The sequence below is a fragment of the Zootoca vivipara genome, chromosome 15, assembly GCF_963506605.1.
Source record: "Zootoca vivipara chromosome 15, rZooViv1.1, whole genome shotgun sequence".
Taxonomy (NCBI): domain Eukaryota; kingdom Metazoa; phylum Chordata; class Lepidosauria; order Squamata; family Lacertidae; genus Zootoca; species Zootoca vivipara.
The window spans coordinates 3631727-3658831 of record NC_083290.1 but is presented as its reverse complement, the minus strand read 5'-3'; the positions used below and the strand labels follow the sequence as shown (position 1 = coordinate 3658831).

General features: G+C 52.4%; 2 protein-coding genes across 2 annotated transcripts; one reads left to right on the top strand and one right to left on the bottom strand.

Annotated features, from left to right (window-relative positions):
* Positions 1-1179: 1179 nt before the first annotated feature.
* Positions 1180-14598, top strand: TLCD3A (TLC domain containing 3A). Its single transcript, XM_035139769.2, is given in 6 exon segments — positions 1180-1372; positions 1374-1441; positions 7787-7870; positions 10684-10897; positions 12372-12467; positions 13182-14598. Coding segments are annotated over 6 exon segments (789 nt in total). The 5' UTR covers positions 1180-1318; the 3' UTR covers positions 13455-14598.
* A 6563-nt stretch (positions 14599-21161) lies between these two features.
* Positions 21162-25833, bottom strand: GEMIN4 (gem nuclear organelle associated protein 4). Its single transcript, XM_035139935.2, has 2 exons — positions 25527-25833; positions 21162-24484 (listed from the first exon to the last, which is right to left on the bottom strand). The coding sequence occupies exons 1-2, from the start codon at positions 25705-25707 to the stop codon at positions 21318-21320; spliced, it is 3348 nt and encodes a 1115-aa protein (XP_034995826.2). The 5' UTR covers positions 25708-25833; the 3' UTR covers positions 21162-21317.
* Between the last annotated feature and the right edge of the window lie 1272 nt (positions 25834-27105).

Below are 27105 nucleotides of genomic sequence, written 5' to 3'. Positions count from 1 at the left end.
GGCCAATACTAAAAAGGGCCTGGCCCTAGTAGAGGCCAACCTTATGGCTCAGGATCTCCTGAATATTGTTGTTTGTGGACCTTAAGGTCCTCCGCGGGGGCATACCAGGAGAGGCGGTCCCGTAGGTATGAGGGTCCCAAGCCGTATAGGGTTTATATATTTATGTACGTGTTTGCTTGGTATATTTATGAACATTTATTACATATCTAAGACCTTAAAATTCTTATAACATAGAGAACTTTGCTTTGCTGAAATGCAGACACCTCTAAGAGTCACATCCAACACTCCACCCCCTTTTGCCCCTAGCCACACCCACCATTGTCCTGGCCCGCCCCCGCCAACATGAGGGAATGCGGCCCTCGGGCTGGAAAAACCTCCCCTTTCCTGTATTTTTTTTTCCTTTTAAGTACATCTTAGCCATCCTTCTTTTTAAAAACGAAACTAAAACACGCCAGGTTGGAGGGAGGCTCTTGTTGCCTGCCGGGCAGGCGGGCGATTCATTTAAAAATAAACTGAATAAGCCTACAAACCAGTTTGTCCAACATCAGAGGCGCCTCTTCCTTATTATGCACCAAACAAACACCCACCCACCCCCCTTTCCTGACCCTAATTAGCGGAGGAGGAAAGGGAACCGAGTTGTTCGCGACAACAGGGGGGGGGCCGAACCCTTCGAAGCGGGTGGAACGCTCGGAAGTCTCGGCGGCCAGCCCACGCGGGTTCCGCGAACTTTATGGCCACGCCTCCAGCGGTTGGGGGAGCGGGCAACTTCTTCAAAGCGTGGAACGCTGGAACGTTCGCGCGGCGGGGTTTGGGAACGTTGCGGCCGCCGAGCGTTCCATCGCGCGGAACGTTCAGGCAGCCAGCGTTCCATCAGTCGTCGGTGCGGCGGGGGAGGCAACCGATCTTGCAAAGGGTTCAAGTCCCGCAGGGGCGGGAGATTAGATTTATTTATTTATTTTATTTCGAGGGGACGGACGACACACAGGATCCTCCTCCTTGACCTCCCCTGCACCCCACATTGACGCTCCTGCCGGCTCAGGGGGGAGGGAAGGGCCGGCCGCTGCTGCTGCAGAAGGCGGCCCACCTCCCGCCCCTTCCATCACTCTCACTATCTCTCCCGCCCGACGACGGCGGCGGCAGCAGCAGCTCCACCTCCTCTTTCGCCGCCGCCGCCTGCCGCCCGGCCTGCTGTTGACAAACACGGCGTTCGAGGCGGGCGTCCCGTTGGGGGAGCGCCTCTTCTTGTCCCCGGAGCAGATCCCCGGGCGGGCCGGCAGCCAGGGAGGGAAGGGCTCGCGGGGAGACGACGGGAAACGGGATGTGGCAGACGCTGGCTCTCGGAGCTCTCTTCTTCCCGGGACTTTTCGCAGTCCTCCGTCCGCACCCTGCGCTGGCTGGCGCCGGCATGGAGCCTCAAGGACCGGATCGTCCTCAGCGGCAGGTACCGGCTGGCACCGAGGGGGAAGAGGGAGGGAGACCGAGGGGGAAGCCGGAGGGGCGGGAGAGGCGGAGGGAGGAGGGAAAAAAAGGGAAGGCATTCCACCCGGATCCTCTTATGCAACCGGATGGAGTTGAATCAAAAGCCGGCGCAAAGTTCTGGAGGCGCGGGAAGCCCGGGTCGGATCCGGCGTAAGCCCGACTCGGACTCGGAGTAGACCCGCCGGCCTCAACGAGCCTCACTGCGATATATTAACTTCCATGTGAATTGGATTCTACCCTTAGACGGCGGGCGGGGTCTTTGTCTCTTTCTCCCTCTCCCTCCCCAGGCTGGAGGGATCCAGGTCTCCGTTGCCGGGATCGAGGGAAAGCAAGCAGCTGGCGCGAACTTTCAGAAACCTCTTCTCCATCCAAGCTTGGATGCCTGTTGCTTTAAAGAGCAAAGCCGGCTGCTTACGAGCTGCACAGGATTCCTCGGGCGGGCGGGCTTTGGGAAAAGGCAAACGGCGCCAGTTCGACCCTTTAAAAGGATCCCATTTTTATAGCGGTTTCGGGGGAAGTTGGAGGGCCCCCCCCCTGATGTTGTTGGACTCCTCCGTTGTCCCTAACCATTGGGCCTGCTGTCTGCTGGGAGTTGCAATCCAACAGCATCTGAAGAACACCAGGTTCCTCAGTCCGGATATATAGTTTGCAAATGCAATTAATCTAGTTTTGCTTTTTTGCCTCTTCTGTTTGGGGAATGCAGAGGGGCTTGCAGGGGAGGGAATAGGACCCCTTAAGTCTACCCCTGCCTCCCTAAGAACAGCAACGCTGGTTTAAGGGCAGGGCAAAGGCTTTCAACACGAGTTTAAGGGCAGGGCAGAGATTAGGCAGGGACATTCCTGTCCAGATGAAAGAGAAGATTGTGAGGCAGGCAAGAGACTATCTATCCTTAGGGAGCCACAGGGAATGGCTCCTGTTGCTCAGCAACAGAGCATCTGCTTTGCATGCAGAAAGTCCCAAGTTCAACCCCCAGCATCTCTGGGTAGGGCTGCCTGAAACTCTGGAGAGCTGCTGCCAGTCAGTGCAGTCAATACTGAGCTTGCATGCTGGGCATGCAGAATGCTGCAGGTTCAATCACCAACAGCATTTCCTGTCAGGGCTGGGAAAGTCTCGCTGTCTGAAATCCCAGAGAGCTGCTGCTGGCCAGTGCATGCGGTAGGGCCCCCTGAAACTCTAGAGAGGGGCTGCCAGTCAGTGTAGGCAATACTGAGTCAAATTTACGGATGGTTTTGCTCTGTATAAGGCTGCATATGTTGAGCGAGTGAATCTCCTCGTGGCACTTTTTTCTTGCTAAAAAAATAAATAAAAATCATATAATGATATAATTGCAATTTAGGAACCAGAGGGGGAGGATCCGTGTTTGTACAAATTCAGTCATCGGAGTCATAGGAAAGATGGCAGGAAGTTTTAGGTATGGAATGCTCAGTAGGTTATTTGGGAAACTTGGGAACAGCTCTTTCTGGTGAAAAGTTGGGGTGGAAATGTTGCCAAGGAACAGGAAAAGAGAAGCAAGATTGTTCCGAAGCCAGATCCCCAAAGAAAGGCTTATGTTTATTGGTAGGACAGACATTTCATGGAGTTGGAAGGGATCCCAATGGTCATCTAGTCCAACCCCCTGCAATGCAGGAATCTCAGCTCAAGCATCTGTGGCAGATGGTCTCTGCTTAGGGAGTCCGTTCCACTGCCAAACAGCTCCTGCCGTCAGAAAGTTCTTCCTAATGTTTAGTCGGAATCTCCTTTCTTGAAACTTGAAGCCACTGGTTTGAGTCCTACCTTCCAGAACAGGAGAAAACAGGCTTATTCCATCTGACAGCCCTTGAGATATTTGAAGATGGCTATCATATCTCCTCTCAGTCTCCTCTTTTCCAGGCTAAATAGACCCAGCTTCACCAAGCATTCCCCATCAGGCTTAGTTTCCACACCCATGATAATCATTGTCTCCCTGCTCTGCACACATTCCAGCTTGTCAATATCCTTCTTAAGTTGGGGCGCCCAGAACTAGACACAGTGTTCCAGGTGTGGTCTGACCAAGGCAGAATAAAGCGGTACTATTCCTTCCCTTCAGGGACGCGGGTGGTGCTGTGGGTTAAACCACAGAGCCTAGGGCTTGCCGATCAGAAGGTTGGCGGTTTGAATCCCCGTGACGGGGTGAGCTCCCGTTGCTTAGTCCCAGCTCCTGCCAACCTAGCAGTTTGAAAGCACCTCAAAGTGCAAGTAGATAAATAGGGACCGCTCCGGTGGGAAGGTAAACGCCGTTTCCGTGCGCTGCTCTGGTTCGCCAGAAGCGGCTTTGTCATGCTGGCCACATGACCTGGATGCTGTACGCCGGCTCCCTTGGCCAATAATGCGAGATGAGCGCCACGACCTCATAGTCGTCCGCGACTGGACCTAATGGTCAGGGGTCCCTTTACTTTTACCTTTATTCCTTACCTTCATCTGGACACTAGACTTCTGTTGATGCAGTCAAGAATAGCATTAGCCTTTTTTGCCGCTGTGTCACACAGTAATAATAATAATAATAATAATAATAATAATAATAATATATTTATACCCCGCCCATCTGGCTGGTTCCAACAAAATATTAAAATGCGGTAGTCTGCCGAACATTAAAAGCTTCCCTAAAGAGGGCTGCCTTCAGATGTCTTCTAAAAGTCTGGTAGTTGTTCTCTTTGACATCTGCATTCCACAGGGCGGGTGCCACTACCGAGAAGGCCCTCTGCCTGTTTCACAGTGGACTCATGTCCAGCTTGTGGTCCACTAAGACCCCTAGATCCTTTTCACATGTCCTCCTGGCCAGCCAGGTGTGCCCCCACCTTATATTTGTGGAGCTGCCTCTTCCTGCCTAAGCGTCCCTATTGAAATCCATGCTAGTTTTGGCCCAGTTCTCCTGTCTACTGAGGTAACCTGGAATCCCAATTCTGTCTTCTATGGCATTGGCTACCCTTCCCGGCTTGGCGTCACCTGCAAATTTGATTCCACTCTCTCTCCACCATCCTAGTTGGGGACAAAAGGAGAGTAGCTTGCGAAATGGGTTTGGGTGTTTATTTTCCTGCAGAGGCGGCTACGAGTTCGCAGGAAAAGTGCCATGACCCTCACGATTACACAAGAACAGAGTCTTCTACGTAGTCAGGCTGTTGGGTTCACCCTCCTCCGTATTATTGACACTCGCTGCTGCTGGCTGTCCAGGATTCCCTGGCAGGGAGCGTTACCCAACCATGTCTGGAGATGCTGGGGGTTGAATCCAGGACCTTCTGCATGCCAAGCAGATGCTCTGCCACTATGGGCACGGTACTTTGGCCAAGTCTCTGCCCCAATTTACACAGGATGGTGCTTTGCGCCAGCCTCCCCTCGGGAAGTTCTGGCCTCTCCTTCCTTGGAGGTTTTTAAGCAGAGGTTGGATGGCCATAATAATAATAATAATAATAATAATAATAATAATAATAATATATTATATAAATAATATGTATAAATATATGGTTTCCCCAGCCACACTGGGTGGCTTCCAACAAAATATTAGAAATGCAATAAAACATCAAACATTAAAAACTTCCCCAAAACCTGTCATAGATGCTTTAGCTGAGATTCCTGCATTGCAGAGGGTTGGAATGAGTGACGCTTGGGCTCACTTACAACTCTGTGATTCTATCTAGCTCAGTATTGTCCATGCTACGTGTGGGGTGCCCTCCAGGCCCCTCTGCCTGGCTCTGGGAAGTCTACCTAGGCCACACACCCTATTTGTTACCTGGCTATCAGGTGTCTTTGACCATGCCTCATGCTTGGAGAGAGGGCAGAGGTGTGTGTAATATTTATATGTGTTGCTCCGCCCACTTTTGCTCCTGGCTCCGCCAACCAGTGGAACATGGCCCCCGGAAGCTTGCTCCGAAGGGAATGCGGCCCTCAAGGCTGAAAAGCCTTCCCCGCCCCTGGACACAAGCTATTGTCCCGACTGAATCTGCCCTCTTGGGTCGTTGGAGGCCACTTGGTGAATTTCAAGGTGGCGGGATTTGAACGCAGGCCTTGCGTGCTTGACCCCAACACACTAAGCACAGCGTCACGCTAGCCTCTGACTGGGGTGTGGAATGGTTACCCCCCTGGAGGAATTCAGAGTTAGAAGCGGTTGCAACTGACCGATCAGTCCTGATGGCTGGTGCCTCCTCAACTGAAAAGAAAACCCTTTGAAGAATCAGCTCAGGGCTGGTCTGGGAGGGGAGAATTCCTGTGTCTTCATCACAAAGCTTCCACCACACTCTTGAAAGCAGAGCTTCCCAAACCAAATCGTAGACCGCGTGCTTGAGATGCGCAATGCTCTTTAAACATCAAAAGACTTTCGATATTGAACTTCAGGGCACACTCGACTCGTACATCCCTTTAACAGACGGAGTGTCCAAGATCAAAGGCTCTTCTCCACGAAAGGAGCACACCAACCCCTCTATATTGTCCCAGGATGCTAATTTGGAAGTGCTTTTGTATTGAGAAATGGGAATCCTGGAGCAGGGATTCATGCAGGGGTGCAGCGGGCAGCCTCATCCTAGGGCAGGCAATTCCCTGACGTTTGGAGCGAGAGAGAACCAGTCACAGCAGGTTGAGAGGAGTGGCTGATCCTGCAGAGGAGCAGAACAGGGACTCGGCGTTTTGTTTTAAAGCAGATTTCCCAACTGTACAAATGCCCCATCAGGCACCCAGTTATAATTTTTAATACAATCATTACAGACAGAAGCATATTTTGCTCCTTGCTTACATCCTGTATCAGTGGCAGCTTCTCCTTAGGGGTCAGTAGTTTTTTATGTCTGACTGCACGCTAAAAATAAATAAATCCCAGGGTATCACCCAGAGATGCGCCGGGCAGCCTCCTATGCAAAATAGCAGTTTGGCCCTGCGGGAGCCTTCAATGACACAAACAATTTGTTTCTGGTCTGGGAATGCACTTCTTGATTTTGAGCGAGGGGAGCCTGGAGCAGCAACCCCTGCAGAGTTGCAGCAGGGAACCTCCTCAGAAGACCCAGGTGTTTCTGCATCAAGAGCAGGTTGACTAACCCATTCACACCAGACCCAGATTTGGTTGAGTTACCTGCATCCTGGCAGGAAGCTGAATTACAAAGCTTTTCTTGCCTCTTGTAAAATTCGAACCCGTGGCCAGCCAATGGAGCTGAAGGCCGGGAGATTCAGGGCAGATAAAAGAACTCAGGCAGCGCAGAGCTAAACTGTGGAACTCCCTCCCGCAGGAGGCAGGGATGGCCACAAACTTAGATGGCTTTCAGAGAGGATTGTGCAAATTCATGATCGATGAGGCTATCATGGAATTGTAGAGTTCGAAGGAACCCCAGGGGTCATCTAGTCCAACCCCCTGTAATGGTCACCAGCCATGGTGGCTATGTTTTCCCTCCATGGCCAGGCACAGTCTACCTCTGAATCCCAGTTGCTGGGAATCACAAACTCTGGTTGCTGTGGTTCTCAAATCCTCCTTGGAGGCTTCCACTTGGCCACTGTCAGAACAGGATGCTTGGCAGCCAGGCTCCTTTTGCCATCTTCTGGTGGGGAGAACGCCCCCCCCCTTGCCCAAAAGAATCACCCTCCACTCCCTTGGAGATTAGACAATTCATGATTTTCACCCTTTCTGGACATTTCTGTCCCCCCGCTAATTCGCACCCGAAACTTCCTTTTTAACATTTCAATGTCCAGGAAATCCTTGGAGGTATTTGGGGGGGGGGATACCCCGTGGCTAGGGGCCCACTAGTAAAAGCCCCCTACCATTCAAAATACTCTGGAAATTGGCCATCGTATTCTCCTCTTGGCTCCCAGGTCTCCCAGGAGGACCGAGATGCAAACTGATGACCCGACAGAAGGCCAAGCTCAACCAACGGCATGATCCTGCCAGAGAACATATATATAAATACGAGAAAGGGAAACCCCTGGTTATTGATTTAAGGGTATTTACTGTCTCTCTCGGGACGTAGTGACCTTGCCCATTTCAGTTTGAAACTCTTTGTGGCGGAGCGTTTTCCCCGCCCCACCCCAAAGTTCAAATGATAAGCTGCGACTTCCTGTCGCAGAATCCTGGAATTGTAGAGTTGGGCGGGACCCCCGAGGGTCACAAAAACACCTCTGTGTCCACTTTCTTCACCCTGTGCGTAATTTTAGGCACCCCCTAAGTTCTAGAATTCTGCAGATCTAGCCCCTCCAGATGTTCATTGACTCCAATTCCCATCAGCCCCTGCTGGCAAAGTCCATGGTCAAGGGGAATGATGGGAGCTGGAGCCCAGCTACAGTGTACAAACATTTCCCTCGCTGACCATTGTTTTCTCCCTAGGCTGGTGTCGTCTGTCCAGGCCACGATGGCCACTCTTTCGGGGATCATTGTCATCTTCAGCTGCAAGGATGTCGTGCACGACAGGTAACTAAAGAGAGGCCCGCGGGCTTGTAAACTGAAGCCAGGTGTGCAGATTTTCACCTGCGCTTATCAGAGGACTTTCACCTGCGAGAGATAAGGATGCTTGGATTGCAAGCCTCTTCCTCCTGAACAAATCCCAGAGAGGCATGCTTCCGAACAAAGGTGTGTGGTGATCGGGGCTGCCTTGAGATCAAGCAGCCCTTGCTGCTGGGTTTGACATATTTCATGGAACCATAGAATGGATGGGCTCCCAGGGGTCATCTAGTCCAACCCCCATCCAGATTGGAATTAGGTTGTGTTGTGATGAGGAGAGTGCCTTAGCCTAGAGAGAATCTGCTCTGCCTGCAGAAGGTCCCAGGTTCAACCTACATTGCCAGGTAGATCAGGTTGAGACTGCCTGCCTGAAATCCTGGACAGCTGCTGCCAGCCAGTGCAGACAATACTAAGTCTGATGGACCCCGTGGTCTGACTCTACAAAGGCAGCTTCCTTTGTTGCTGAGACCCGGATCCAGACCTGGAGTGCAGATTCTCTGACTCGGACGCCCCTGAGTTGCAGGAAGCGCTTGGAGGCTGGCAATGCTCCTCATAGGAAGCTGTCCATCTAGATCAGTACTGCCTACACTGGCTGGCAGCAGCTCTCCGGGGTTTCAGGCAGGGGTTCAGTGTAGATAGCTGTCCTGGACTGGCTGGACGCAGAGGAATGATGGGAGGAACCAGCTGGGGAACCACTAAGGCTCAGAGCCTGGAGGTTGGTGGTGTGACAAGGATGAGTGATCAGAGGGAGAAGACTAGGAAGAGGAAGGGTTGGAAGCTAAAGAGGTAATAGACCTTAGTGAGTTGGTAGAATCTGTGGCAGAGAGAAGTGCAGAAACAGAGGCAGAAGCTAAAGCAGGGGAGTGGGATGCAGGAGGCTAAAAGACAGAGATGGCTGGTGAAAAGTCTGCAACAAGCTCCACTCCACACTTATCTCCCAGAACCAGAAGAGGCATGAAAAGGGCAGAGGAGAGATTGGGGACGTGCAGGCGCAGTCTCTGAAGAATTTATTATTATTATAATTATTTATTTACATACCCCGCCCATCTGGCTGGGTTTCTCCAGCCACTCTGGGTGGCTCCCAACAGAATATTAAAAACACGACCAAACATAAAAAACTTCCCTAAACAGGGCTGCCTTCAGATGTCTTCAAAAAGCCAGATAGTTGTTTATTTCCTTGACGTCTGATGGGAGGGCGTTCCACAGGGCGGGCGCCAACACCGAGAAGGCCCTCTGCTTGGTTCCCTGTAACTTCGTTTCTCGCAGGGAGGGAACCGCCAGAAGGCCCTCCTTGGAGCTGGATCTCAGTGTCTGAGCTGAACGATGGGGGTGGAGACGCTCCTTCAGGTCTACTGGGCCGAGGCCATTTAGGACTTTAAAAGTCAGCAGCAACACTTTGAATTGTGCTCGGAAAGCCAATGTAGGTCTTTCAGGACTGGTGTTATATGGTCTCCCATTCACGGTTGCTTGGAAAAAATCCTGGAGAGGAAGGGACATAGATGTCTGTGGGGAGGCGGGGACCCTCTGTCTGCAATAACTTCATGGCGGCAGGACCTATCGGAAATGAGTTGCTGTGCTTTTTAAGCCTGACACTCTTGTGCAGATCGTGGTTTTGCTCACAAAGAGTTAATTCCAACTGGCTCAGTGTGATTTACAGCTGGCTCACTCCAGACAACAACAGCCACAGCATCTCGCACAGCCAGTTGTCAGTGATGATGGGAGTTGGAGTCCAACATGAGGGTCACAGATCTGCCCCCCCCAAAAAAAACCTTCACTCTGTTCTCCCCCACCCACCCAAATTAACATATCTGGCACCTATTGTCTCCATACCCTCCTTTCATTTTCTCCTCCCTGAGACCTACACTCAGCTGCTCAACTTTAAATGCCATGCCGTGTGCACCAATGGCACCCTGCCGCTTTAAAATAAAAAATAAAAAATCACGAGGACTAGGAATGCTTCTCTTTTGCCGGAGAGACTGCTGCGTATGAATTATTTTCTAAAGGGGTTGCGTATTGTGTTGGCTGAACTCACCCCAAGTTGTGCAAAACTCTGCCCCAGAAAAGTAGGGGGAAATGTCACCACTTTTGCAACAGGCAATTTTGACGAGGCAGGCGTTGCATAATTAACTGCAAGCTTTGCAGAATGAATTGCATCAAGGGACCAAAACAAAACAAAGTACCTCTCTCCGCCCTTGAAGACCGGAAGCTTCAGATTCCACCATTAAAAATAAAATAAAAAACAACTTCGTGGAGGAGGATGAGCCCTTTTAGTGGATATTAACCAGGATACCACACTGTGCTTCCTTGTGTGGAGGCAGTCTGAATGCAAGAACGGTGCCCACCCCCACCCCCAAGGCAGCACCTGCCTGGAGCCTTGCAATCTTAGACACGACACAAGAGGAAAAAGGGATGGGGAGGGAAGAGGAGTGAAAGCAAACTCGCAAACCAATTCTTAGAATGCAGCGGTAGTGCTTATGACAGTCAGCTGGAATGGAAACGGGGGGGGGGAGCTTTTGCCAAATGTTGAATCTAAAATCTCAACCCCCGTGGTATCTGACTGAGTCCTACTCAGAGTAGACCCATTGAGAACAAGGGACCCGGGTTCGCGGTGTCCCTTAGCTTCAACGACCCTGCTGCGCACAGGACTAGCATTGGCACAATCTGAAGTATAAACCTATTATTATTATTCTCGGAATGCAGGCTTCACATTCGAAACGAGGCATGCGAAATTAGGGATTTCCAGGTCCACCCTTAACCCACCTTTCCTTCTCCTCCCCAAACAGGCACTGGATTGCGCGTGAGTACATGTGGGTCGTGGTCTCCTACATGGCCTATGACATCTATGTCATGTACCTCTGCCACTGGCACAAAGGCGAGGAGAAAGGGGAGGCCCACCCAAAGTATTCTCTGGCCAGCGTCCACAGCTTCCTGCAGAGGGAGAGGCTGATGGTCACACACCACCTTTTCATTCTCATCGTCCTCACGCCGGTGGCTACGGTGAGAGCACTTCGGTTTTCTCAAGGAGTTTGGCACATTCTGGGTGTTACCTGTGGGTGCTCCGCCATGCTCGCTGGGAGATGCCCACCCGTGCAGGCGCAAGTGTGGAAACTTCCCGGGATGTGTCTGGAATTGCCATGATTAACGAGCAGCCTTGTATCTATGATACAAAATCGGAGGTTTTGGCCCGCCATCTTGATTCAAAATGGCGACCAGAGGTATCCAAAGGCAGTCGAAAGCCTGCTCCTTGATCTTGGGGCCCACGTGAAAAATTTGGTTAAAATCAGTGCCGCCTTGAAAGGTCCAGCCTGCCATCTTGATTCGCAACGGTGCCCGGTTATTTTCAAAATTTCTATACAGCTTTATATTTTAAAGAAAAAAAACAAAGCAGTTTAGGTAAAGGTAAAGGGACCCCTGACCATTAGGTCCAGTCGTGACCGACTCTGGGGTTGCGGCGCTCATCTCGCGTTATTGGCCGAAGGAGCTGGCGTATAGCTTCCAGGTCATGTGGCCAGCATGACTAAGCCGCTTCTGGCGAACCAGAGCAGCGCACGGAAACGCCGTTTACCTTCCCGCCGGAGTGGTACCTATTTATCTACTTACACTTTGACGTGCTTTCGAACTGCTAGGTTGGCAGGAGCTGGGACCAAGCAATGGGAACTCGCCTCGTTGCGGGGATTCGAACCGCCGACCTTTTGATCGGCAAGCCCTAGGCTCTGTGGTTTAACCCACAGCGCCACCCGCATCCCTCTCAAAGCAGTTTACAGCACATTCAATCAATAAAACATAAATAAAACAATCTGAAGAAAGTAAAATGCAGTGCTACCTCTGGTTAAGAACTGGATCCATTCCGGAGGTCTGTTTGTAACCAGAAACCGTTCTTATCCTGTGGCGCAATTTCGCTAATGGCGCCTCCGTGCATGCCTCTGGCACATGAAGCATTAATAAACAGAGGTGCCACTGTATAGAATATACAGTCAAAGCAACATAACAGAAAACTAAAATATTATCTTAAAGATTTCAAAATAAAACATTACAAAGGAGGTCAACTACAGAATACATATTTAACATAGTAGGGCAGGTGCGCTAGGCCAGGTGGAAAGGGCCTTGCAAGGAGCGGCCTTCATGCTTCACGGCCGGGCAATGTTCCTCCGGCCTCATGAGGAGCCTTTGCTTGGATTATATCCAAGCATAGAAGGGCTCCTTGATTTGGGAACCATCGTGCAAAATTCTGTTTGAAACAGCACCCGAAGAATGGCAAAATATGGCTGTGATATCTTAAGAGCTGTCCGTGCAGGCCCCCGGGAGGCTGCCCAGAAGGGAATGCGGCCCTCAGACTGGGAAGCATTCCCTACTGCTCCTCACCAACGCCGGAAAGAGCCGCTTAGGGTTGACGGGTTGCAAGCCGCTTGCACACACACACACACACACACACACCAATCCCTAAAATTCTCTCCACTGCTTTTGTCCACAGCACTTTAGAGGTGAGCTGGGAGACTTCTTCGTCGGCTGTATCTACACGGCTGAGCTGAGCACCCCCTTTGTATCGTTGGGCAAGATCCTGTTGCAGGTAAAACCAAAACCCCAGGCTTCCTCAGACACTCGGGGGTCCCATACCTTTTTCTTTTTGTTGTTGTTTAGTCGTTTAGTCGTGTCCGACTCTTCGTGACCCCATGGACCATAGCACGCCAGGCATTCCTGTCTTGCACTGCCTCCCGCAGTTTGGTCAAACTCATGTTCGTAGCTTTGAGAACACTGTCCAACCATCTCGTCCCCTGTCGTCCCCTTCTCCTAGTGCCCTCAATCTTTCCCAACATCAGGGTCTTTTCCAAGGATTCTTCTCTTCTCATGAGGTGGCCAAAGTATTGGAGCCTCAGCTTCAGGATCTGTCCTTCCAGTGAGCACTCACGGCTGATTTCCTTAAGAATGGATAGGTTTGATCTTCTTGCAGTCCATGGGACTCTCAAGAGTCTCCTCCAGCACCATAATTCAAAAGCATCAATTTTTCGGCGATCAGCCTTCTTTATGGTCCAGCTCTCACTTCCATACATCACTACTGGGAAAACCATAGCTTTAACTATACGGACCTTTGTAGGCAAGGAAATATGGTGTATGGTTTTATAATTTGTTGGAAGCCACCCAGAGTGGCTGGGACGACCCAGTCTGATTAGGATTATTAATAATAAATAATTTCCACAGCTCTAGGGTTTTCTGGATGTTGTTGTTTAAATAGCTGTATATAACTGTTTTCACCTCCCGCTTTATTCGGCTTTCTCTCCCCCAGCTGAAAATGCAGGATTCGACCTTGCACAAGGTGAACGGCGTCCTCGTCCTGGTGACCTTCTTCCTGTGCCGCATTGTCCTCTTCCCCTTCATGTACTGGGCCTACGGCCGCCAGGCGGGTCTCCCCATCTACAAAGTGCCTTTCCACATCCCCTTCCACTGCAACGTGGCCAACGCCCTACTCATCGCCCCTCAGCTCTACTGGTTCGCCCTCATTTGCCGCAAGGCCCTGAGGCTGTACAGCGCCCCGCCTGCCCCGGACCGAGCCAGATAATGGCGGCCTGAGACCTGCTCCCTGTCGGCTGGGTCCTGCCTGCCCCCCGACTTTCTGCACCAGCCTCTCGGGGAGAGACCTCTCATGCCCAGGAGTGACAGGCAACGACTTCTGCCGGTGGCCCCTGGGCGAAATCCGGTTGCGAGCAAGGCGGGGTTGTTGCTTTTTGTTTTGTCCTGTTCTGAGGAGTCTACCGCCAGAAGAGTGCTGCTGGATCCGGCCACCCAAGGTGCTCAAAACGGGCTGGGACTCCTGGAAGCTGCTTCCAGTTTGCAGCGTGGGGGGGCAGAGTGCCAGGATCCGGCCCCCTGCCAGCGCTGGCCTCTCTTGGGACAAAAGGGTGGGCAGAAAGGGGCACTGGATATGCCGACTGTCGGTTTCTTGGTGGCTTCTGTGAAATCAAGGGTTCATTTCTTCCCAAGTCATGCTCTGAATAGGAGCAAGAAAATGATTCCAACCCCCCCCTCCAAATTATACTGCTGAAGTGAAGAAGGCTGGGTGGGGCAGATAACCCAGAGTACATTTTCCGCATGGGAGGACTGTGAACTGTTTCGCCCCAGGACTCGAATCGTGGGCTTGGGACCCAAGTGCTGGTTTGGCAAAATCAAGCTGTCTTTCCACCCACTCCCTGAGCTGTAAAAATGGGGTGGAGGGTATGGATTCTATGCTGGGAAAGAAAGCGGGGCATTGGGCAGTCTGGTCATCATATTTGGTGTGTGTGGGGTGTGTGTGACCAGGCAGCTGGAGGTTGGTGCGGGGATTGCCCCCTCTTGTGACCCGGTCTCGGGGCCAAATCAAATGTGTTGCTGTTTCTTTAGGGCAAGCTTGTCCTGTCTGTAAAACGAGTATTTTTGTCGAGACCCTGCAGGGGTCGGCCTAAAATCCCCGTGCCAGCATCACACAGGGGTGAAGCTTCCGCACGCAATTCGCACCTGGCTCCACATCGACGGCGGCTCTCTGTTTGGAATACAAGAAGTCTGCCACAGGTGGGGCTTGGTTCTAACCCAGGGGTAGTTCGGGTGGTAGAGCATGAGACTCTTAATCTCAGAGTCGGGGGTTCAAGCAAAAAAAAAACACCCTGCATTGCAGGGGGTTCGACTAGATGACCCGTCGTCCCTTCCAGCTCTACAATTCTATGAAAAGTGTGGCCTGCCAGACGGGGCTGGACTACAACTCCCATCATTCCCCTGGCCATTGGCCACACTGGCTTCTGGGAGTTGGAATCCAGCAGTGTTTGATGTCCCCATCACTAGTGCAATCCATTTTCCTACGGGGGTGTTTCCCCCCCCATCACTTCTTGTACCCATTTTCTTTCTGGTCAAGCTGGGGGTGGGGGGACAGAGGGGCAATGAAATCACAAGCTGGTGTGTGTGTGTCTCTAGACCAGGCATCCCCAAACTGCGGCCCTCCAGATGTTTTGGCCTACAACTCCCATGATCCCTAGCTAACAGGACCAGTGGTCGGGGAAGATGGGAATTGTAGTCTAAAACATCTGGAGGGCCAAAGTTTGGGGATGCATGCTCTAGACCCTGCTCAGCTTAGCCAAGAAGCAGCTGGTATTTTTTTTCTACCTCCTTGTTTATGTCTGATCTTTCCGGAACTCCTTTGCAAGTACCACATTGGAACAGCCTTCGGATTGATGCGGCTACAACTTCTTAACAAACCGGTGTCTCCTCTTCCCTAAACGTCATCAGAAGCGCCCTGCAGGATCGGGCCCACCTAGCCCAATCTCCTGTTCTCGCAGTGGCCAACAGGTGCCCCCAAACGGGGCCCGAGCGCAACAGAAACACTCTTCCCCACTTGCAATTCCTAGGAACTGACAAATTCAGTGACTTCTTACTACCCTCGACAGTGTTGGGGCACCAGCCCTGCCTAGCAGCCAGCGATAAACTTTATCCTCCACAACTGCCTCATTCCCTTTCAAAGACAACCAAGATGGCCGCCCTCGCGACAACTTAGGGGGGGCGAATTCCGTAGCAGTGTTGGGTGAAGTTCCTTCCGCTCAGTTTTCCAGCTCTCAGCTTCATTAGATGTCCCCATGGGATTCTAGTAAAGTGATACCCCGGTTGTAGAACGTAATCCATTCCAGAAGACCGTTCGACTTCCGAAACGTTTGACAACCCGAGGCACAAAGGGTGGTCTGCAACGTCAATGGAGAATATTGGAGGGGGGGGGAGTCCCCAGAAGCCATTCAACTCCCGAAAAGCATTCAAAAACAGAAGCAATTACTTTTGGGTTTTCGGCGTTCGAAAACCGCAATGTTCAGCCTCCAAGACGCTCGAAAACCGAGGTACCACTGTATTTGGGAGGTATTCTTCCTCTCGTATCTACCGTTCTCCACACTATATGCATTGTGGAGAACAGAAGATAGGGAGGTTATTTCCCCCTCTACCTCATTCAACCCTCCTTTTTTACTTCCTAAACTAAACCCTCGTCCCCAAATGCTGTCGCTTTTCCTCACTGTAGGGTCACTCCGAAACCTCAAATCTCAGTCCTTTTCATGGATGAAGGGAACTATTGTCTGACATCCAGAGAGCCCCCATGTAGCCCACCCCTGCCAGAATCTCTGACTGTGCCTTTATTTCCCAGACTTTCCTTTATTATTTTTCTTTTTCTGGAGACCAATAAGGTGCCTTGTGTAAAACAGGATGGGGAACAGCCCTCAAATGTCTCTGAAATTGCACAAATCCTAAGAGAGATTTTTCTTTCCCCTCCTTCAAGAAGCCAACTCACTGGTTTACAATATCTGCTCCAGAGGAGACACACAAGTTTTGCTGTACTTTTACGGTATGTCTCCTGCAGCGGAACACATTCTTGAGTGTTATTTTTCTTTGAAAGGAAAATCATTATGCCAGGGATACGATAAGAGGTTGAGAGAACAGCAGACTCCATCCCTGTTCTACACTCCATCCCTGTTCTACAATATTTAAATGCTGTCTTTTGACTTCCGAATGATGCTACGAGCCGGGGTTAGATGTGCCAAACATCTTAAGAATGGCTTTTGAAGTTGCCCGGTGGAATTGGCAGCAGCGAGACTGACGGAAGCCTATTTTCCTCCCTGGGGAACGTTCAATGTTATATTGCCAAAACCAGAAAGGAATGTACTGTAAATAAGTATTCACTGCGTCCCTCATAACCAGAGGATTCTACGGGTTTTGGGCTCCCCAAAAGATCACAAACAAGTGCCTAGGAGCTGCCCAAAACCTTATAACCACTTTCAGCGTTTACACACTACTCTTTGGGGGGACAAGCGTCAAGCAACTCTCGAGGACAAGTCTCCTCTCACTGTGACACAACCCTGCAGAAATGGGTGAGGAAGGAAGAAAGAGAGACTCCATATTAAATGGTTTTACGTCACTGGATTCACCGTTTTCTCCTGCAAGACTACAGGCCTGGTGTGTGTGTATATATATATATATATCATATATATATATATATTTGAAAGCAGACAAATAAAAGATAACCTGTTGAGAAATTTGAATTGACGGCTCTTGTTCAGTGCTTGAAATAAGCCAGGTGTATTTTGTGACCGAGTGAAGATACCTAGGTGCCAGGATGGTGCCCGATGTCTCCACAGCCTGGAGATGCATGCCTGGGGATCACTGGATCTTGACCATGGGTAGGCAGACTAAGGCCCGGGGGCCGGATCCGGCCCAATCGCCTTCTCAATCCGTCCCGTGCATGGTCCGGGAATCAGCGTGTTTTTATATGAGTAGAATGTGTGCTTTTATTTAAAACGCATCTCTGGGTTATTTGTGGGGCACAAGAATTTGTCCACTTTTCCCCTTCAAAATATAGTCCAGTCCCCACAAGGTCTGAGGGACAGTGGACTGGCCCCCTGCTGAAAAAAGTTTGCTGACTCCTGTGTTTTCACACACTGGTACCCCATCCTGTAGAATTCTATCCGTTATATTTTAGCTGAACAAATTTCAGGAACCCAAATGCTCCTTCTGTGCAGCTTGAGCGGAAGCAGTGAATGACATTATAGTCAACTAGTGCCATTCAGCCCGTTTAATAAACGGGCGCTAGAACATTCGATCTTTTTCGGTGGCACCGGCGCGTGGGGGGCTTTTATTCCTTGTCTAATTGATTGTTCCTCCCCCCTCCCTTTGATCCTTAATTTATCCCTAATTCCCCCCCCTTTCCCAAACCCCAAGTCAAAGTCCCCCCCCTTTTTTTACCTTTACAGCCCGGGCTCGGCTGGGGGGTGCGGGGGGTATTTCTTCCTTTACCCCCTCCGAAGCTTGTTTGGGGTGCGGATCCCTCCCCACCCTGTTTTCGCGCGCTTTTTGCGCCTGCCGTTTGGTTCCTAATTTTTCCCCGTCAATAGCGCTGCTGCTGCCAGGGCCCAGTGGCCGAATTCTGGCTCCTGGATGGCCTGGGCGGCTGCTCCGGGATATACGCCCAGTTTTTCGGAGGGGGTGGGGGTGGCTCCCGCTACTTTTGTTGGCCTCCGCGGCTGTTTTTCAGTTGCCTGCTGCGTCTGGGAGGGAGCTTTGCCGTCCGGGGGGCTTGCGCCCACCCCGGCGCTTTCTGAGGGTCCCGCGGTTGGCGCTGAGCATTCGGTGGCCTCCCCGCGCCTTTCCTGGCCGTTCCGGCCCAGCGGGGGTCTCCCGGTTGCTTGCACTGTTTGGGCCTCAATTTCGGGCCTGTTAGTGAGGAGAAGCCGGGGCCTCAATTTTTTGGTCGCCCCGGCTTCCTCCTCAGGCCCTTGGGCACGTTGAAAGAGGGCCTGCCCTGCTTAGGGGCCTTGCTGCCTGCTCCTGCCTTCCACCTGGTGGCCTGTTTTAACTGCTTATTGAGCCAGTGCAGGGCAGAGGGGTGGGGTGGGGAGAGCGTGTGTGTGCGTGTGCGTGCAGTCTTTGCGTCCAATCCCTGTGTCCCTGGGGCACATGCTCAGTAGCGCGGAAAACGGGACACAGGGAATCTGGATGCAGAGACACAGGGACTTTATTATATAGGATTGTCGCTTGTCTTCACTGACCCCACCCCACCGCCCTGTTCACAGCTGTGAAGAATATCCCTATGTTATGAATGGTCCATTAAGAAAAAGAGGTCTGAATCGGCCGATATGTATGTGGATTGTCCCTGGATAAGGTGACATATCTTAAGTTCTCAACGCTCTTAACCTAGCTCAGTGTTGTCATCTGAACTTTGTTGTTATTGTTGTTTAGTCGTGTCCGACTCTTTGTGAACCCATGGACCATAGCACGCCAGGCACTCCTGTCTTGCACTGCCTCCCGCAGTTTGGTCAAACTCATGTTCGTAGCTTCGAGAACACTGTCCAACCATCTCGTCCTCTGTCGTCCCCTTCTCCTAGTGCCCTCCATCTTTCCCAACATCAGGGTCTTTTCCAGGGAGTCTTCTCTTCTCATGAGGTGGCCAAAGTATTGGAGCCTCAGCTTCACGATCTGTCCTTCCAGTGAGCACTCAGGGCGGATTTCCTTAAGAATGGATAGGTTTGATCTTCTTGCAGTCATGGAACTAGCCAGATGTTTAAATGATAATTGCAATCGGTCAATAAAAATTAAAACTTTAGAGCCGTCTTGCCCTAAAATGGCAACCATTTTGGTGACATTCAAGGAGCCATTTGGGGCCTAGCTCATATACCTGAATTTCAAACACTGCTTTTGTTTCTCTCCCATTTGTTTCCCTTTGATTTATTAGGCTGTTCTGTAGGAAGGAGTGATGTTAGCACGGCCTCCCAGAACCGGGTGCCAGACAGAAGTTTCTGGACTACAGTTCCCATCATGCCCCTGGCCATGAGACACACTAGTGACATCACTGTTAAGGGGAGGGGGGCACCACCTTGCTCTGTAGCAATTCCAAGCATTAATATGAACTAAAGTGGTTAGGAGCCTGCATGGCCCTCCCGGATCTTGCTGAATTGCAACTTCCAAAAGGCCTGATGGGATTTGTAGTTCAGCAACACATGGAGGGCCAAACGTTCCCCCACGCCTGATAACAGAGCTTGATTAGCTCCTCCTCCTTTCTGGCCCCATGTTTGCCTTGGACCAATCAGGGAATCGGGAGATCACCCTGGTCTCTGTTCAAAGACTCCTTCTTTTGAACCACGGAGCTCTGCAGGTTAAGGATTTAGTAAAACACTAAAATCAAGTGTAACAGACAACTGATTAAAAACCTAAAAGCAGAACTAGGGAGGTGAAGGACAAGCCTTAAAGATCCGGCCCAAATAAGAGAGTGCAAATACAAGGAACCCTTCAAATTTAGTGCCCAGGTGCCACCGATTGGCAAAAGGGCATTAAGAGACTGGCATTTCCTTTTTGACCACTTTTTGTGGCAATGCTTTGGTTCAGCGCTCCCTCAACTTTTGCAAAGAATGCCTGGACAACTCATCTGTTAAAACCCTTTGTGCTCCTTGCAGGGGCTTTTGCTGTTAAATGATGTGGTGCAGAGGGGAATACTGGGGGCCTAACCATTTTAGGATAATCATTATTTTGCTGTTACAAGAGAGACCACCAACAGGTCACTGCGTTCTGCTAGAAAGTTTCTCCTCCAGGCTCCAGAGATAGCTCACTCTGCAAAATCTCTCAGCAGGGTTTGCAGTGGGTTGCGGAACAGATAAATTAATGGGCCCACGTCAAGCCACGTCCGTTAATTTCACTGGGTTTGCTCTGCGCATGGTTAATGCTGCATACTAGCCACAGATTTCAAAACTTTTTGAGCTCTTTCAGTGTTAAGTCTATAAAATCACCTTGAGACCTATGTAAAAGGCGATTGATAAATGAAGTGGTAACAACAAGCTGCATCCAACATTTGCCCTACTCTGAGTAAACCCACTGAAATTAAAGGATGTGACTAAAGTGCTTCAGTTTCAGGAGTCTGAGTTGAATTTAGTAGGAGATACACTCTAGTAAGCACAAAATAACAACAAACAGGGATTGCCAAAATGCTTATATCCCATCTCGACCACAGAGGTCATCTGCAGGAGTGTTGTGGGTCATCCCCCAAGTCGGCGAGTCTCATTTGACAGCAGCAGCTTTCAGTGCCATGGGCCCAGTCCTGTGGAACTCTCTGCCACTGGAGACTCAGCAGGTACCTTCTCTGCCAACTTTTAAGCACCTGCTGAAATTTTTTCAATTCCACCAGGACTATGCAGGTAAGAGAAGAATTGATGCTTTTGATTTATGGTGCTGGAGGAGACTCTTGAGAGTCCCATGGACTGCAAGAAGATCAAACCTATCCATTCTTAAGGAAATCAGCCCTGAGTGCTCCCTGGAAGGACAGATCGTGAAGCTGAGGCTCCAATACTTTGGCCACCTCATGAGAAGAGAAGACTCCCTGGAAAAGACCCTGATGCTGGGAAAGATGGAGGGCACAAGGAGAAGGGGACGACAGAGGACGAGATGGTTGGACAGTGTTCTCGAAGCTACGAACATGAGTTTGACCAAACTGCGGGAGGCAGTGCAAGACAGGAGTGCCTGGCGTGCTCTGGTCCATGGGGTCACGAAGAGTCGGACACGACTAAACGACTAAACAACAAAATGCAGGTAAGAGTGCGCCGTTCCACAACGGTTTGCTGGTGCTCGTTTTAAAGCTTTTTTTGTGCTTTCACAATACACGTTTTACGTTTTCCTTGCTGTAAACCACTTTGATATGTGTATTTATGAAATGGCAGCATAAAACTATTTCCACAAATAAGTAAATACCGGTTAGCTGGTTGCGAAAACCACCGACAAGGAAATTGATAAAAGGGTTTATTATAGAGGTTCCAAATCTCCCACCCTCCTCCTTTGGGGAGACACCTGCAAAACGAACCACGGTCCTGAGGTTCAGAAGGCACCTTTTTAACTCCGCACAGATCCCGCGGCCTGCTCCCCAGTTCTCGAGCCGCAGCCGGCTTCACAGCTTGCGGAGCTTCTGCATGAGCATCGTCCGCAGCTCCTTGTTGGTGACGTTCTCCGCGATGGACTCCAGGAAGTGCCTCTCGTTGGCTTTCCTCAGGGCGCTGCCAAGGGACTCGTCGGCGTCGTAGAGCATCTCGTACTGCGAGAGGATCTCCAGGGAGAGGAGGAGGAGGGGCTCGCCCGTGCTGTCATCCGGCAGCATGGCGGCCACGTGGAGGGCGTGGCAGAAGAGCTGGACGTAGACGAAGGACAGCTCTCGCGTCACGCTGGTCTTCTCCTGGGCCGGGTGGCACTGATTCCGGGCGATGCCCTTGACCAAGCCCAGCAGGTCGGAGACGGCGAGGCAGTACAGCCGGGCCACGTGCTTCCACGCCTCCGCTGGAAGCCAGGTGGAACCACTGGCGCCGCAGAGGAACTGGAAGGCCCTCAAGAGAAGCACCGAGAACTGGAGGTGGTAGGCAAACGGGCGGAAGTTCAGCAAGGGCAGGAACTGGACGTACTCCAGCGAATAAGGCACGTACAGCACTTCCCGATCTAGGAGGCTCTGCACCACGCCTACCAGCCCCCGCCACTCGCTGTGGCTGCACCAAGGGAAGACCTGGACGAGGGCCACCAGGAAGCCTTTGCTGAAGAGGTTGACCTCCTCGGGGTTGTCCACGTTGACCGTCAGCAGCGCCAGCATCTGCTCCCGCATGGCGGCAGAGACGCAGCAGCACTCCATCCATGCCAGCAGGCCGCTGCCCGCGCCGTAATTCGGGAGCGGGCAGGACGTCCACTCGCCCTCTGGGAGCTTGCAAACCTCAAAGAGCGTGGCCGGCACCTCGTTCTTGAAGTGCTCCCCGTAGATGCTCTTCAGCCGGAGGCCGACAGTCCAGTCTAATGCCGCCACCTTCTTGTGGAGCCAAGCCACCGACTGCGCCCACAGCTCGGGCGAGAGGGAGTCCTTCTGCGCCAAGAGGGCGTCGCAGAGCTGAGCTAGGTTGGCGGCCACCAAGTCCTTGGCTTCCAAGGGGCAGCTGTGCTGGTCTTGCGGCTCGTGCCAGTACTGGGCAAAGCCGTTGAGGAGCTTGCAGAGGCAGAAGAGGAGCGGGAAGGGGTGGCAGGTGTGGAGCCAGCTGCCCTCCTTGGGGGGCAGCGGCACTTTCAAGACTTTGTTGAGGATCTGCAAGCACAGCTCGACGCAAGGGGAGCCCGCCTTCAGGAAAGGGAGGACGAGGGCCTGCGTCACCTCTGCCGGGGAGAGGAGAGGGCTCGCTCCGCTTGGCTGTAAGAGATAAACCAAGAACTCCAGGAATTGCTCCTTCTCCTTGGGCGACGAGAGGCGGTCCCAGACGGCTTCTTTCAGGCACCCCAGCAGCAGGCTGATGGGTGCTTCCTCCGAGTCCGGAGTCTCTCGGAAGCTCAGAGCCGGGAAGGAACACAGGATCTCCGCCAAGAACTGGTGCGTCCCCAGATTGGCCACAGCTAAGTTGCTCATTTTCTTGATGGTCGCCTCCGGGTTGAGGACGACCAGCCGGGAAACGGAAGCCACAGCCTTCTTCAAGCCTTCTCCGGAAGCGCTCTGGATGATCTGGTTGAAGGCCACGTTGAGGTCCTCCTGGAACCCCTCGGAGAAAGCCTGCGACACCCTGGAGAGGCCCTGTCTTCCCCAAGCAGCCAAGACGCCCGAAATCACTTTGTTCTTATCCGGCAAGGAAAGGTCCGTGTAGCACTCAAGCAGGACCCTCGCCACCGTGGCTTGTTGCTCCTGCTTCCCGGAGGAGTCGGCAGATGCCACCGTCTCCAGCAATTTCGAGACCAGCTCTGGTTCCTTGAACAGGTCTTTGTTCCGAACGAGGCAAGCGACCCAGTCGTCTGTGAACGCCCAGCTTTTCTCCGAAGCAAAAAGGGAGCACATCTCTTGGTGCCTGTCCATCTTCTTCTCGATGACCACCATGGCCACCGAAGGCAGGAGGTCACCACCGGAGCTCTTGCCCCACAACTCAGGGCTCACTTTCTTCAAGAAGCCTGCGATAAGGTCACCGAGCGCCGACATCTCCTGCGCGGCGTCTCTGTTGTGGTCTTCCTGCTTGGAGCAGCCTGCCAGCTTCTTCTCGAGAGAGGCCAGGGCCTCCAGGAGCCGGTAGCTCTCGTAGCAGATCTGCTGGGGGTCGTTGAGCAGCTCCTGCAGAGCAGGGGACCACTCCTCCAGCAAGGCCCGGAGGAAGCCCACATCGACGGGCAGCGCTTCACCCGGCGGCCTCACGGCATTCAGCAAGCTGGTGCTCCTCTCTGCCTCCTTCACCTGCTCGCCCAGTTCCTGCTTGCCGTATGGACTATCGCGGTCGCTGCTCCAGAGAGTTACCACAGAGGAGATCTTCTCCAAATAAGCCTGGACTGGCAGTGAGTCCGCCTCGCGCTGCGCCGCGAGCGACCCAGACAGCACATCTGCCAGGTTGGCGAGAGCGTAGCATTTCATCCTGGCCGGGTCAACGCGCTCCTTGATGAGCTTCAACCCTTCAGTCAAGATCGGGAGGACGCCAGCGGCCACAGAGGAACCTAGCAAAGAAGGGGCATCACTCTTGAATCTCTTGGGGGGCTGCCCCGCCTCGTCAGGCTCCGAGAGGTACTGGTGGGACACCGAGCGGAAGAGCAGCACCAGCCTGTCCTCCTGCCCCTCCTTATGCTTCAGAATTTCCCACCAGACGTCCAAGAAGAACGAGACGTCGGCCAGGGAAGTCTCGCTGGCCACATACCCCACAAAGGTCTCCAGCTCCTTCCGGCAGACGTGTTCCGGCAACACCAGCAGCAGCTGGGCAAACAGCCGTGGGGCGTTGACAGCCTTGAAGAGCTCAAAGAGGACAGTGTGGTTGATCTCTGGGATCATGCTGCTGGCCGAGAAGAAGACATCTTCCTTCCACCTCTGGTTGGCGGAGACGGACGGTGACGAGAGGAGGATCTTAGACCAGAGGACCACGGCGGCTTTCCTCTTCCAGGCGCCGGGCTCGGGAGGGTAGGACGAATGGGACGTGCAGATTTCTTCCAGGGCATCGATGATGGGCTTCCCCACTTGGGGCCAGTCGGACTTGGTCAACTCCGACAGGGGTTTGGGGTGGCATATGCTGGAAGCTAGCAGGAACCCCCCGTGCAACACACTCAGTTCTCCGCAGATGGTCACCGGCCCTGTTTAAGCAAAGAGAGGCAATACTGAGAAGGCAAAGACCTGTATGTATCCATCCAGCCCTATACGGCCCACTCTGACTGGCAGCAGCATTCTTCGGTCCTGGGCAGACACACACTGGAAGCTGCCTTATATAGGGTCACACCATTGGGCCCAACTAGCTCAATACTGCCCACACTGATTGGCAGCTGCTCTCCGGGGCTACAGGGAGAGGCGAATTCCCAGCCCTATCTGGAGATGCTGGAAAATGAACCTGGGTCCTTTTACTTTCCAGAAAGATGCTCTGCTGCTGAGTCCTAGACTTTCCCACCCATGATCCTTTAAGCTGGAAGCGTGGAGGTTCGAGCCCATATTCCAGGGATGGAGAGACTGAGCGAGAGAGACACCTGCCTTTGCTTAAGCCTGCAGGCATGGCCAAACTTGGCCCTCCAAGTGTTTTGGGACTACAACTCCCATGATCCCTAGCTAACAGGGCCAGTGGTCAGGGATGATGGGAATTGTAGTCCCAAAACAGCTGGAGGGCCAAGTTTGGCCATGCCTGGAAGGCCACTAAGTGGGCACAGGGTTCAAACCAGAACCTTCTCTATTCATTTTTATTAATTTCATAAAACTGCTTGATGGTGTGTGTGTATGTGTGTGTGTACACCACACACACCTCAAAACGGTTCACACACACAAAAAGAACAATAACATTGTACAGTTAAAAGGAGCTATTTAAAATACCCAGAAGAGAGTTAAAATAGACGATAAACTTAAAACATGCGTCCACTGACTACACATCTGGGTGGGCTTCCTTAAAGACTTTTTTTTCCAGGCTCTGAAAAGAGAGAAGTAGGAGGCGAGTTCAAAAGTGTGCGTGTTGCCCTCGCTAAAAGATTGATTTCTTACAAATGCGCTCCTTGGCAGGAAAGGAGGCTTAAGAAAACCAGTGCAGAACCCCCCAAAATGAACAGCCGCGACCAACTGGGCCCCTCCGTTCATTCCAAAGGGGTCTACTCCGAGTAGCTGGAAGCGAGAGAGAAAGGCCAGCAGCCACGCAACTACCTAGCTCCATGGCTTCGGGGCTGCCTCCTAGCCCGGCTCCGGCAGGCGAGGGGAAGGCGGCATGGCCGAGACCGGGGCTTTTCCGCCGCCTGCCCGCGCCGGGATCCTCGACGGCGGCAGCGGCTCGGGCGACGGCACCCTGCAGGGCTCCGCAGTTGGAGACGGCGGCGGCCCCGTCCATTGTGCGCTCAGGGCGCACGGCACAAAGCTTTGGAGAGGGGCGCACGGGCAGGCTTGGCCAAGGTGCGCCACACCACCGCTGCCGCCGCCGCAGTCACTTTCCAACCGCGCGGGCGCGCTAGATCCCGGCTCCTCCTCCCGGATCTCCCGGTCCCTGGGCGGATCCCGTCCAGCCAGCGAGACGGGGCTGCGCAAGCAGAAGCGACGTCGGAACAGCTACCTCTGCAGGCTCCTGCGCAACACTGCACGGCGCGGGGGCCGCCGAGCCATCCTGCTGCCCGCCTACACCGGCTGGTAAAAAAAAGCCCCTGGATGGAGGGGGGGGGGCTCTTTCTATTCCTCCTTCCTCACGAAGAGCAGCAGGTGTCGGGGCTCCCTCCCGACTGCAAAGCGAGAAGGGCGCCGGGGTTTGGAAATATTGGGGCAGGAGACATTCTCCTCAAGCTCTCGACGTTTCGCAACCTGCCATCTTTTAAATCGCCTCCTGGGTTTGTGCAGGGGATAGCTTGAGGGACGCGTCTCTGGGCATGTGCAGAGTGCTTTCTTGCATTTCTATCTTTATGGCGCCCAGTCTGGCTGGCTGTATTTTGGGGTGAGTGGAGATTTAATCCCAGGCCTCCCTGTTCCCGATCCGAAACTAAAGGAGTGGGGAGTCTCCGGATGCTGATAGACTACAACGCCCATCATCCCTCACTACTGGCCATTTTAGTTGGGGCTCATGGGAGTTGTGGTGGCACAGCTGGAAGGCCACAGGGGTTCCCCCTCCACCTGTGCAGTCTACTGTACTACCATGGGCCACGCTGGTTAGGGCTGATGCGAGTCTGAGCCCGACACCATCCAGACAAGCGTATCTCTTTGTAGGCTACCAATTTCTTCGAGGCATTGCTCAACAACTTTTCTGTCCAGGTTTTCACTTTTTGAAATATGGCAACACTAGAATTGCAGCTTTGGGAATCTGAAGCGCGGGGGGGGGGGGGGCTTTTGCTGCTCTGGAACTCAGCCACCTTACAAGTGATATAACACAAGGGTGTTGTGTCAGAAGATAATTACAGGCGATGCATTTTTAAAACCATGAAAGGTCCTCCAGCAATTCATTACTGCTCTGTAATATTGCTCTGAGCAAAACAGACAGTTATTGTCATCATTATATTATTAGGTAAAGGTAAAGGGGCCCCTGACCATCATCAGGTCCAGTCGTGTCCGACTCTGGGGTTGCGGCGCTCATCTCGCTCTATAGGCCGAGGGAGCCGGCGTTTGTCTGCAGACAGCTTCCAGGTCATGTGGCCAGCATGACTAAGCCGCTTCTGGCGAACCAGAGCAGTGCATGGAAACACCATTTATCTTCCTGCCTGAGCGGTACCTATTTATCTACTTGCACTTTGAGGTGCTTTCAAACTGC

Bases quoted from the DNA above. Each gene is read 5' to 3' on its own strand.
- GEMIN4 (XM_035139935.2), bottom strand. From the start codon at position 25,707: ATGGACGGGGCCGCCGCCGTCTCCAACTGCGGAGCCCTGCAGGGTGCC. The intron at 24,485-25,526 runs GTAGTTGCGTGG...TTGCTTAAACAG, and splicing joins CCCCGAAGCCATGGAGCTAG to GGCCGGTGACCATCTGCGGA.